This window comes from Onychostruthus taczanowskii, unplaced genomic scaffold, assembly GCF_017590055.1.
Source record: "Onychostruthus taczanowskii isolate IOZ18803 unplaced genomic scaffold, ASM1759005v1 scaffold107, whole genome shotgun sequence".
In the NCBI taxonomy this organism is placed as follows: Eukaryota; Metazoa; Chordata; class Aves; order Passeriformes; family Passeridae; genus Onychostruthus; species Onychostruthus taczanowskii.
The window spans coordinates 895,748-909,029 of NW_024497297.1; the positions used below are offsets into that span (position 1 = coordinate 895,748).

The 13,282-nt window shown below is 47.7% G+C and overlaps 1 protein-coding gene across 1 annotated transcript in view; it reads right to left on the reverse strand.

The window, feature by feature from the left end:
* Window positions 1–13,282, reverse strand: part of CTNNA1 (catenin alpha 1) — a 116,913-nt gene that overhangs the window by 1,516 nt on the left and 102,115 nt on the right. The window contains exons 13-17 of the mRNA XM_041417771.1: window positions 12,645–12,796; window positions 9,871–9,981; window positions 8,215–8,396; window positions 7,372–7,477; window positions 2,028–2,162 (exon numbers count right to left, since the gene is read on the reverse strand). Of these exons, the coding sequence (XP_041273705.1) occupies window positions 2,028–2,162; window positions 7,372–7,477; window positions 8,215–8,396; window positions 9,871–9,981; window positions 12,645–12,796 (686 nt within the window). The remainder of the gene's footprint in view (window positions 1–2,027; window positions 2,163–7,371; window positions 7,478–8,214; window positions 8,397–9,870; window positions 9,982–12,644; window positions 12,797–13,282) is intronic.

The following is a 13,282-nucleotide window of genomic DNA, read 5'->3' on the forward strand; positions in this document are numbered from 1 at the left end:
TTTTCCCAGCTGGCTCCTGATTTACAAGCGCATCAAAACAAGGAAAAACATGAATTTGTCAAAGCTGTAGGGCACAGCGGGGACAAAGAGCTGAGACCAGGGCTGGGTGGAAGAGAGAGGGGAGGAGCACTGTGGTGACCTCAGCTGGGACCCCCTCCTCCAGGGGCCAGTGTCCTGCTCTGGGTGGGATCCCCAGCTTGTCAAGGCCAAATGGGATGGGACAGGGGTTTGATCTGGGGCAGGGCTTGGTTCTGGTGGCTTTTCTGGGGCACCGTCCCCTCCGTTCCACCCCACTGTGCCCCAAGTGCCACCATGGCACCTCAGATCCTTTGGCAAGCCCCTGTGCTCTGCCCTCATCCTCATGAGCCTGGAAACCACTGTGCTGGAGTGTTTCCATGAATCCTCACAGCAGGAGGAATCATCAGACACCAGGAGAGCAGGGAGGTGTTTTTCTGCATGACCTGTCAGACTCTGCCGGAGTCAGCTCTGCCTGCCTGAGTCCTGCTCTGCTCTCACAGCACTCTGGACAGAACCCTCCTTTCAGAGTGGTGATGCCTCTGGCCTGGCTGAGGTCTTCATCTCATTATCCCATGGAGCTCAACACTGCTGCTGGCAGCCCTCAGCCCCAGTGGACAGGCTCGAGGAGAAGGATAAAACTAGGAGATCAGACTACAGATGCCAGGCTGTTCTATCACTGATTTATGGCAGAGGGGATGTACATCCTGGAGGCACTGAGTAACTGCAGTGAAGCCCTGGAGTACGTATTGCTGCACAGTAACACATCTCCTGCTTTGACAGCACCATGCCTTCCGCCTCCCAGGACATGAACAGCAGCACATCCCACCACATCCTCACAGCCCCCGGAGCTGCTCTGGGAGCTGGAAAGGCAGCAGGGGGGGCAGCACAGCCCATCACCCCCAGATGGGCTCAGCTTGTGCAGGGGTATCTATTGCTGACTGCTCCTGCTGCTGCTGCCCCAAAGCTCTCCTTCACAGCTCCCCCTGGTTTTTGGGGGAAATCTGTCCTACTAAGTTTAAGCAATTGAAATATCAAACAGGGTTTCACTGGAAAATATCTGTGGCAGAGGATGCCCAGGGAAGCTGTGGCTGCCCCTGGATACCTGGCAGTGTCCAAGGCCAGGCTAGACAGGGCTTGGAGCAGCCTGGGACAGTGGAAGGTGTCCCTGCCCATGGCATGGGGTGCACTGGATGAGTTTTAAGGTCCCTTTCAACCCAAACTGTTCCATGATTCTGTGGTATCAAAATAGCAGAATGTGGGAAGTTTTTTTCCATTCGCTGATCAGGGAGCAATTCTGGACTATCCAAGGGCCAGTTCTGTCCCTTCTTCCAGCCTCCTTCCTCAGTCCTGACACAGCTGGGCAAAAGCACCAGAAGTGACCAAACGTGCCTATGCAGGGCAAGGAAGAGTATGCCAGAAGAAATTAAGAATTTAGCTCCACTTCCCTCTCCCCAAATATGTCATACAGAATCCTCTTAGGAGGCAAGCATTTCATGAACTACAGTGAAAAAAATTATTTGCAAAGTAAGGGCTGGAATTAGGAAGCAAGCCGGCCTGGGGCAGCTTCCAGCTGTCAGAAACCAGAGCAGCCACTAAAAATCCCAGCACTCTTCAGGGCACAGCCATCCTGAAATATTACCATCTCTGGAGTGTTGCAGGACCCCAGCATGTTCCAAGGCTGTGCAGAGATGTGGGGCAGGTTTGGCTGTGCTGATAAAGTGATTTAACCTCACTAAGAGTGAAAAGCAGTCTGGAAAACAGATTACACAGAGGTGAAGTGAGTCTGTCTACAAACACTGTCGAGTAAGGAAATGTGAAGTCTGTATTTTCACAGCAAGAGTTCCTCCCCAGAACAGCGAGGCAGCAACACAAACTCTGCATCCATTAGAACTCAGAATGCTCCAGCATCTCCAGTCTCTGTTCCGTGGGGTTTAACACAAAAGCTCAGCGTGGAATAAGCATTCCCTGGGGGAGCAAAGCTGCCTGAGGCAGGCGTGTGCCACACTTACCCCAGAGACGACGAGCTCCCCGCCCAGGTTCTGCACCTCGGCCTTCACCTTGCTGCAGATGTTGAGCTGGTGGCAGTAGAGCGCGATGCGCTGCAGGTAGGCCAGCAGGTCCTGCTTGCACGCCGAGTCCGGGCACTGTGGGGCGACACGGGCACAGCTGGTCAGCAGCACCACGCTGGGGCAGGAGCCAGACACACCCCGGGCACCTCCCCTGGAGCAGGGGATGGGCCAGACAGCACTGCCCTCCCTGCTGAGCCTGGGCTTTGGGACAGCTGAGCAGCGTGAGAGGCCTCTAAAACCCAGGGCAGAACTGCACAGGCTCCTTCCCCTGCCCTTCAGCAGCCCTCCAAGGGAGGAGGAAAAGGAAGAACAGAAGGAAGACGAAGAGAAGGAGGACTATTTGCCCTCCCCAGAGCAGGTCTATCAGCTGTAAAAGGACCTTCCTGTACTGCACGGGACACAGAAGCAATGGTCTGACACCCAAGATCCCAAGCTGCAAACAGCTTACCAATTCCTCCCTCAGTCCTCAATCTTAAGTATTCCAAGCTCGAAAATGATAAACCCAACAGCGACTCAATTACATGCAGTAAACAGATTTTCCTGACTTCTGCTCCCATCTTGTAGCAGTGGGGAAAGCAGGTTCCTCACCAGGCACAAAATGACATTTTTAAGGTGCTTGCTGCAGCACTCATCCATAAGAGAAATGTAACTTTTTCAGCTTTGCACACAAGGCTCTGCAGGAGTCCTCTGTGCAGTTTGGGAAGGTGGCATTTTCTGGGACAGAACCGAAGAATGAGCCATGGATGAGCCAGGCTCAGGCTGGATTTCCAGACCAGAGGGGAGCCCAGCTGAGGAGCGGCCACAGTCCAGAGCAGGCTCTGTAGGACATAAAGGCTGTGGGAAGGGTTCTGCTGCTCTCACCATCCCTGCAGCCCCTTTAGCAGCAGCTAAAATGGGGTGCCAGCAGCAGGTCCCCCATGGGCCACCTCAGCTGCAGGGGCAGCCCACGTGCTCACACACACACCCACCCACACCCACCAACACCCACAACCTACTGGGTCACGCCCCATGTTACTTAAGCCCTGCTCTGAACTCCAGAGAAGCATCACTTCTTGTACCCCACAGACAGCTCCTGTTCCATGGAAATGGCCATTCATCATCTCATCTTCCCACCCAGCATCCACAGGCCTCCTGGACAAAACCACCATCAGACTCCCACTGATCCTTATCTCCTGCTGTAAGGCAGGCTGCACTGTGCCCAGCATTGTTTCAGCTGTAGCAGTGGAATACACCTGGCATTATCCAGGGATAGGACTACACCCTGCAGGGATCTCCAGCCTCTGGACAGCTGCACCCCATCCAGAGTGATTTAAGAGCTCTTTTTCACACACCCCTGTTCACAGCAAAATTCCATTTCACCTAAGACCCTGATCCTGTGCAATGAACCATCTGATGAAGATTCATAATGGACATGGCATGGCTGGAAGATTAATCTTCAATGTGGCACCACTTCATTACTTAATGCTTCACTCCAGCTGAGGGTTGTTGCATTGGCCATGCAGCCTCTCCTCCCCTTTGAGGGAAAGGTAAAAATCCTCTCCTGGCTGAGAGCAGCAGGCTCTGAGCCCTGATTCTTCCTGCATACCTCCTCTCCTTAGCTATGAGATGGAAGCAGAATTTTTTTCTTTTCTTTGTATAAAAGAGGAGCAGATTGTGGTGCACACGCAGGAATGTGCAAACAGGGTCCCACTCACACGGAGCATTTCCTTCCCAACACCACTCAATCTGCCAGAACAGGCATTTCCCTCTGCAGTGAAGGTGAGTGCAGCTAACACACAGATTTGTTTTTTTCCAGGGCCAGAACAAGTGGCTTTTGCAAGGCAAAGTGGTCTCTGTGCTGAGCAGAGGTAGCTCAGGTGCTGCAATGATGTGCACACAGAGCTCACACACACACACAGGGGCACTGCACTGGGAGATCTGCATGGCTTTATGGGCATCTGACCCCACCAAGAGAAATAAAACCACCTTCTTAGTCCCAAGGAAAGTGATGGAACACCCAAAGTAATTGCAACTCTCAACGTGGACACGCAGCTTCCATCAGTGCAGTGAAGCCCTGCCTAACAAAGCAGCAAAGCTTGCAGGTTAATTTTTTAAGCTAATCAATATTAGTCAGCAGTACAAGATGTTTAAGAGCAAGTCCACAAAGAGCCGTGGCCAAAGAGCTAATGAAAAGCCCAAATTACCATTTTGGAAACTGCTCTCCATCTCCCAAAGAGCTCATCTAACACAGCGAGTGAGCAGCACAGCAGTGCAGGGGCTCAAGGGCTGACAAATGCCCAGCTCAGCACATCAGGGGATGGCTCAACAATTCCAGCTACTCTGTGGGGCTGTGAAACCCTTCAAGGAAAGACTCTCAAAGCAGGAGACTGCTGCACGTTCACCAACAGCTGAGGAAGGCAGCAAAACCTTCGTGCAATAGGAATCATCACTGGGCTGTGTACATCAATCCAGTGTGAGATGGAAACCCAGATCCTCTCCTGTGTGTGCTATTTCTGCAGGCAGGATCGAGGACTCAGCTCAAAGACAGATGAGGTTTAAATGAAGATGTAACATGAGATGAAAAAGAACATCAACAGAAGGCATTGCGAGTGCCTGCGGGAGCCCTGTCCTTTCCTAGGCAGGAGCACTCGGGTAAAAATCAAAAAACCCAAAAGGCAACAATTTGAACACTGGTCAAGAATGATGACATTACTGGACACACAGCCACAACCCCCATCTGCAGAGATGGATGGGTTCCCACAGACACAGCCCATGGGAGGATTCCCACAGCACAGCCCAGCAGTGAGTGCAGTGCAGATGGAAATTAATGTCTTGGGGAACACCCCACCTTCCCAAAGCCCCCAACCTGAGCTGCTGTCACAGACTCAGGAAAGGTTACTGGCAAAAGCTAAGCTGGCTGCTCCAGGTCAAATCCAGGCTCCATCCTGGACACAGCAAACACCCCCCACTTTCAGTTCCTGCCACCCCAGCTGAGCCTGCAGAGAAGCAGAGTCACCATTTTCTCTGTTTTTGCAGAGAAAAGGGGCAGGGGAAGACAGCACAGCCCTGGTGGTGTGTGCTGATGGACACAGCCCATCCCCAGTGGCTGCAGGGGAAAGCCACCAACCCCAGAGATTCTTCCTCTCACTGACTCTTCCTTTGGGAATGGGCTCTGCTGCATCAGGAATTCCCAAAAAATGCCCCATAGCCCTGGGTGCCCGCTGGGCCCAGCAGGAGCTGCCAGCAGCTGTTTTGGGGAAGCAGCTCCCTGGGAGGATGGGCACTGACTATGTGTGCCAGCAGCTGCCACCAGCCTGTGCCCAGGGTCCCCACCCCAAGCCCCCAGCAGGGACAGTCTCCCCAGCACGAGGCTGCTGGAGCCTTTCACTGGGAAGTGGGGCAGCCCCTACCCTCACCCCCAGCTGCTTCTCACTGGGTGATCAGAACTCATGTAACCTCGGCCTCCCACCACTGGAAAAGGAAAAAAGGAACAGAAAGTTCCTCTGGCTTTGTAGGTATTCTGACACTGAAAAAATAAACAATAGAGAGAACCTTTGCTGCAAATCATTGTCATCTGTGTTGTGCTCATAACTGCTTCATATTCCCCTGTTCCCAGCAAGCAGCAGCTGCTTGGAGTGAGGGATGGAAACCTCGGGGAGAGCCTGCAGCTGATGGCAGAACTCTTCCCAACAGACAGGAAATTCCTGGGACAGCAGCTCTTGGAGCTCCAGAGAGTGTGCTGTAGAAGGGCCTGATGGAACTGCTGGCACACTGACACAAGGGGTCACAGCTCTGGTGTCACCCACCCACAGGACACAGCCCCTCCGTGTGCTCCCTCCAGGGGCAGGGACAGCAGGAACCAGGAGCTGTTCCTGCACTGTGCCTGTCACACTGCTCCACATTAACATGTTTCTAAAGACTATGGAAGCACATCTAATGAAATATGCAGGCTCAAAGTATTAGCAGAGTATGGAGTCAGGAAAAAGCTATATTCTTGTCAAAATGACTAACTGTACAATGCTGCTCATATTTATCTTCAAACATGTGCTTAATCTGTTACATTTTTAAGGACCTCACTGCTACTGAAAGTAGTTTTCTTTTATATTTTGAAATGGCTCGGTACAGAAAACCATATACCAACTTTGCATAAAACATGTGAATTAAAAAAAAAAAAGGAAAAAAGAAAAAGGCATTGTAAACCTTCAGCACAAGCTCCCCTGAGACCTTGAACACAAACTGCTCCTTGCTTCATTTACCTACACCAGCAGCACACCTGGTTCTTGCAGAAACAAGGCTGTCAAAGTGCTGTAGCAAGGAAAGCCATTTGAAAAAACACTTATCAAATTTATCTCCCCACTGAACATTTCTCACTGCATCATTAATAAAGGAGGGTGTAGACAAGCACCTCTGAATGCAACATTAAGAGAGAATCCTGCACTGCAATGATTTACTTTCAAAGTGACACTGGTTCAGTTAAAACCTTACAGTACAAATTTCCATCCTGAAAAGGCCTGGAAAGCAAGTGACAACTGAGAAAACAAAGTTTAGTCCATGATCTCAGACTTAACCTCCCTGTATTTCCAGAGTCTCTCTTGAAGGTGGAATAGTATTACTAATGTTGATGTTTCCCTCCTATTTGGGTGTGGGCAGAGGCCAAAGGTGCTCTTGCTTGGCCCAGTTTCTAAGTGGCTTAGGACAGGCATTGCATAAATAAATCTCTGAGCTCGTTGAATCCTGTAAGAATTTCTTCCCAACACTGGGACAGCTCAGCCACGCCTGGGTCACTGCAGGCCTTGCTCCAAGCCTTTATCAGCTCTGACTGGACAGTGAAAAAACAACACAGAGCTCTGACACCCTCCCCACTCAGTCTGTGGAGCATCTGAAAATTGCTGATCTTACAAAGCTGCCTCAAACCCAGCATTAAAGGTTGTGCAAGAGGCCAGGTGCCATTGTGCAAGTGCAGGTCCTGCAGTCTGTGCTTTGGGAAGCACCAGGAGTGCTCTGGGTGTGACGTGAGCCCAGCCTGGGTCCTGCTCAGCACTGGCAGTGCCCTGCTCTACGTGACCTGAAGCAGGGCTGGCACAAAATGCCAGGTGCCTGATTCCAGCCAAGGAGCTGCTGTGTCACTGCTCAGGGAGGCAGGAGAGCAGCTGAAAGAACAGAAAGAACAGAACTTTCTAGCAGCAGATCTGGAAAATGAGTTAAAACACCCCAAAAGCAAGCACATTTTCATCTGTTCATCATGCCTGCAGTACTGAAAGAACTCTTGCTCCTTGGTGCTGGAGGCTCCAAGAATGTGACTTACGTGGTCAGCAATGGTCCGGCCCAGCTTGTCCATCCTGGACCCGGCCTCTGCGATCTTCTTGGCTGCACTGATCACATCTGACGTGTTCTTCAGAGGACCTTTCCCCCTGCAAAACAGAGCAGACGCTCCCTCCTAGCACCAGGAAACCACAGCAGTGAACTGTGTCCCTTTTCTCATTCAGTTCCAAACTGTGCTGGCAGTGACTCCTCACTCAAAGGGCAGGAGAAGGCTGGTGCAGCTATTACAGCACCTTCATTTTCAAGAGTTACCCACATCTTAAATTTTACTGCTTTGAACAGCTTAATGATGATAAGAGATAACATTTTAAAAGATGGATTTGCAATTTTTCTGGAATGCAACATGAAGTTTAAAAAACAGTGTTATATAAAATCTGGTAAATTAATTTCAAAAGGTATCAAAAACCCTCTCTTTCCTCTGCAAATAACAGTACTAGGAACTATTTATGCAGTATGGCAATATTGAGAAGCCCACTGAATTTAATGCTGTTACAAAGAAGAGAGAATATATATATATATATATATATATATATATATATATATATATATATATATATTTATATATTCCTGGGGACAAGAATCACCCTTAAGAAAGAAAGAAAGAAAGACAGGCAATAACTGCTGTGTATCTGTAGATCAATTTAAACAGTTATTACCACCCAGCCACTGCACAATAATGCATCTCCCCAGTTAATATGCAGCTGGAACAGGGCACCATTTAAAAGAAATTATAAGAAGTGAGTCTCTTAGGAGAACTTGTACCGTGTCTCATTGAAAGCCCAGCAGCCCAGGCAGCTCGGAGCAAGCAAAAATTAAAAAGCCTCACCTGGTGAAGTCTGTCATTTCCATCATGATCATACACATCTGTTTGGCCAGGACAATGATGTCATTGCCACTGTCATCCCATTTTGACACTTCAGCATCTAATTTACTCTTTTCCTCCTGGAAGCTGGCAACCTGCTCAGCAATCTTGGCTTTCTGCTCTTGAGGGAGCTGAGCCATGATAGCCTGGAAGAGAAGAGTTTTCTCACATGGCCTCCTGCTGCCTTGTAGAGGCTTTTTGAAACATTTCACTAATAACCAATTTCAGTCATGTAGATGGGGGATAAAACTTTAATAGCAATCCTCTACCTAGAGGCTTTACAGAGCCATTTGCTTCCATTTTGAATCAAAGTTTATACTCTTTTTAAAGAAAAAGTGCCCAGAAAGACAAGTTGACACTTAGAATATGGCCCTTTGCATGATAAAACTGTTAAGACTCCAAACAGATTTGCCACATATTACCATCCCTGAAAATAAAACCGCATGAAGAAGGAGGACTTGTCTTTTGCAGAAAATGTCAACATTTTAAAATTAAGTTCCACTTGGGTATTGAGGATAATAAGAAATATTACCAGTCTCTTCCCTGCAAAAAGCTAGCTGTACTCTTTTGAAACATGCCTGCTGAGGAAAGAGTAAGTGAAAATAAAGAGTACGTGCTTACTCCCAAATAAAATCTCTCAGACTGGGTTTATAGCCTGTGTAAGACTCCATGGCCTTGCCTTCATAAATACTGGGAGCACAGATGCCTCCACGAGCAGGCAAAAAGGAGCCTTTGGTAGTAAAAATCCTTTGGCAGCAGCTGTGCTAAGAGGTAAATGAGCAATGTCTGCATTTAAATAGAAGGGGGCGAGGGTCCAAGCATAGAAAGTGCTTGTGCAAGGGAGGGGAGCATAAAAATACTCCCAGCTGGTGTAATTCCCAAGCCAACGTGGCCCAGGTTTGATAAATAAGGTCTGGCTACTTCTTGCCTGGCCGGAAGAGCCTCCACAAAAAATCTGCCATGGCAGTTTCCCAAGAGTGTAAATTGTTATCGATCCAGAGGGGCCGTGTCAAATAAAAGCAATAGGTAAGGCCTGGTCTTCCTTCAATGCAGTGATTTTAGGGTTTCACCTCTTAATGATTATATATTGCCTATCAATGCTTTCATTTTTGAGTCACAGGAAATGCAGTTAGCTGAAATTATTTCACTTCTGAGTTCCTCTCAATGTTGTCTTGATAAATGCTCAGTGACCAAATACACACCAGCGCATGTGTGAAAAGACATTTTGGGAAGATTTTTTTCTCATAAAGTTAATGTTTGTCTGTTGAAAATAACATTAATTCAATGGAGTGATCTGCCCTGTACCTCCCTGCAGAAGTTGACTCGACTACAATGTCTGTGATACCAAAATGTGATGTCGTTTCTTGGCCCTAAAAGGATTTTGATCTTTCAGAATACCCAAAATACCCAAAATAAACCACAGATGTTTCTCACATCTATCAGACCAACTGCATTTCACTCAACCTCCTTTTCAGAAGAATGCTGGAAACAAAAAATGCAAGTTTTCTGATCCAGCATTTTTATCACCACCCCCCCAAATTTAACCTAGGTTTTCAAAGCAAGCTGAAGTGTGTCTTGAAGGCAGGTCCCACTTTGACAGAGCTGAGGTTTGTGCCTTACCCTTGCACTCTGTCCAGCAATGAGCTGATCATCCTCAGTCTGGATGCTGGTTCTGCTCCGGACGTCGAAATCCTCAGTCTCAAAGTCAGAATCATCCAGCTCTTCAGGAGTCTGAGGAAAAAGCATTCAAGCAGAGTCAAACTACAGATTTCATGGCTCTGAAAACCAACAAGAGTATTACTTTTCAAGCAGAGAGAATGGAAATCAGTGGAGGTAAAAATTATTCCATGTTTTCAACAAAAAGGTAAATACAGGGACTGTATCCAGCTCTTAACACATGTGATTTTATGTGCTTGACTGCTCCTGTTAAACACCATAGGGATCCCCAGAATCACACAGCAGTAACTGAACAGCTGAGATTTGTTAGGACATTGATGCACTCAGCATCTGAAAGACAGAAAAAAGTTCTTGGAAAGTGAACAGTGCTTTTGCAAGTTGATTAAATGTAAAAGCTTCACTCGAGATTCTGAAGCTGGAATTACACACAGCTCTAAGGGCTGGTTCAGAAGCACAGACAGTGTCTTCAGCACAATTATGAATCAAAGCATTGACTAAATTAACAACAGATAAAACATCTCAAAAATATCTCAAAATTTATCCTTATCCCTCAGGAAAAGCTGAAAAATTTCAGCTAGTAAGGGCCAGCTTTTATGCTGTAGGCTAAACACATCTGACCTAGTTCCTGCTTGCCTAGGATTTATTTTTGCTACTGCCAGTCTGTAGCTGGCAAACTTTTTATAAAGCCTATCAAGTTTAAACAGCATGTTTGTCAAAATACTACACCTTTGCTAAAGTGGCACTTCACGACAATTCTCCAGAGCTGGGTCAACAAAGAACTTCACTGATAAATGCAATAAATTGCGATTAACAGATAAGATGCAAATAAAGTCCCTGTTCTTTAGATTTTTTCCCTATGATTTGAATTTCACAGACTTGTCCTCCACTACAGACACTTTGTGATACAGTGAAAATAGAGATGGACATGCAAAATGATTGCCAAAAAGCAAAGGTGAATAGGGTGACAATCAGGACTTTGGGTATTTCATTCTCCTCTCCAGGCTCTGGAGAACAAGGCATATCCACCACATCAGTGGAGGGACACACACTAAGAAGTAGCTCAGTGTATCAATGTTTTTAAAAAATGAAAAAGCATATAGAAAACAGTTCTGCTGTACATGATTCTGTCTGTGACTCCCCTCTGCCCATCCCTCCCAAAGCCCAGGGACACACAAAGTGTAACTCTGCCTTTCAAGTGCCACCAAGGGCAGAAACTCCTCTGGGGTGATGAGCCTGGGCAGCAGAGAGGGGGGAAGGGCTTCTCTTCAATAAATACAGACATAGTAAGATGGTAGTTTTGAAAATAACCCTGCATAAACACAAAAATGAGGTGTTGCAGTGGCTTTTCCTGCTGGTCCCTGTAAAGAGCAAGAGCCTTCTGGACAGAGCTGAAGTGAATAAGCCCCTGTGAGCAGGGTTACATCAAGCCCTGGAGAGATTTGGATGCCTCTTTTATCCCAAAATAAACTCTCTGGATGACAAGTGCTAATATTTTAACTTCCTTCTAGGTGGCTGTTGTGTGGCCAGGGAGCTGCTATTGGCTGCTGGCAGTGGAGCTGTGGCTCCCTGGCCCCAGAGGGTGGCACGGGGCAAATGTCAGCATTCCTGGCACTGCCAGCCTGAATAATTGCTGCCCACTGGGACTGGCAGCCCACACCCCTGTCCTTAAGTAACAAGGGCATCAGGAGGTGGGGGGGAATCACATCCTCTGTCTGCATAGCAGGAAGGCTTTGATATCCTCAACTACCACTGGCTGTCTAAAAATCCTGAGCTTGTCTGAAAAAAACTCCATGGGGAGCACAGATGCGGTTGCCAGCTTTTCTCCTGGTTTTCCATCTGATCCTTTGCTTTAAGCAGCAAACATGGAAGATGCCACTGCAATGGTTACTGTCATCACATATCTTCTGGGACTGTACATTCTTGATTTACTGACCACCAAGCTGCATCTGCCATGGTCACTCTCTGAAAGCCCAAGGCAGTTTCTCAGAGTCAAAGGAATACAAGGAAAAGAAGAAAAAAGGAATAAACCCCCTATATTTGTCTTCACTATGTCTGGCTCCTTCCCATTTTTGCCCCAGTAAGATCCAAGAAATAGGTCCATGGATCAGATGCAACCAGAACTTCTTTTTCTGCATCCCTACAACCATCTGTGACCTTCTGTACCTGGCCTACCAGAAATTAGGGCTCCCAAGTCACACCCACTGCAAGCACACAGGAGTCAAGGCCTCTGTGAGCTGCCCCTGTTTACCTAGGTTAGCCAATTAACAAATTACATGCTCTAGAACTACAGACCAAACTCATCTCAGCTTCCTTTTGACTAACTAACATTAATTCTCAAAATTTACTTAATGAAGAGCCATTAGGTTTCATTTCTAAGCTCTCAAACCATCAACAAGCATCTATGGTTCTGAATTAATTTGCTGTTGTTAACTGAAAGGTCACTGATTTTAGCACATTAACGAGCCAGGCATTACCATGAGACAAAAGATGCATGAAGGGTATTTAGCATCACAACTCAGGCAATCATCGATGCTCAGATCTGGTTAATGAATCTGAATCCAAACGCACTACTCAAGTGCTCCACAGCGATTAGCACATTTTAAGACTCTGAATGTTAATAGGAGCTAAATGAAAATTTTCTCCTGTCTGCTCTCCATTATCCTGATGGCTGTCAGTCGAACAGAGGCAGGGAAAGCTGTCGGAGAAGTTGTGCTTACCCGGATCATGAGCACGGCTTTCCTGATGTCGCGGATGCCGTCGTACACCAGCCGGGAGGCGTCGATGAACTCGTTCTCGTCCATGGGCTGCGCAGGGTCGGAGCTCAGCGCTTCCACTGCCGCTTCCACCTGCTCCGTGAAGCGCGGCATGACTGCAGCCAGAGCACAAAGCTGGTCAGTCCCACCCCAGCCACTCTCTGCTTCCCACTCCTGCCTTGCTCTTGACTGTCCTGGAAGGTGTGCGGTCCTTCCATTGAAATCACAACGTTTAGTACAGGAGGTGAAGTTTCAATCCAGCCCCTTTTCTGCTTATGCTGCTGCTCTTTGGTGTTTTCCCCTTGGACACTGAAGTTTATCGCACCCTTCTAGTGGACAAGGAGAAAACACCTGGGGAAGCCCCTAGGAACTATGGGATAACATATCAATTGTTTGTTTGATGTTCCCTGCAGATGTACATCATTTTTTGGGGGGGAAAGAAATCGTGCTACCATCAGGAAATTCAAGTTTAAGAAGCACTGGAAGGGGGCAGGTTGTACTGCTGCATTTCAGTGACTCATGGTGCCCCAGGAAGAAAATGCCAGAACCAGTTAGAGTCTGCTGTTTCTTCAGTGTCACCCTTGATTCTTCATCAAAGTAAT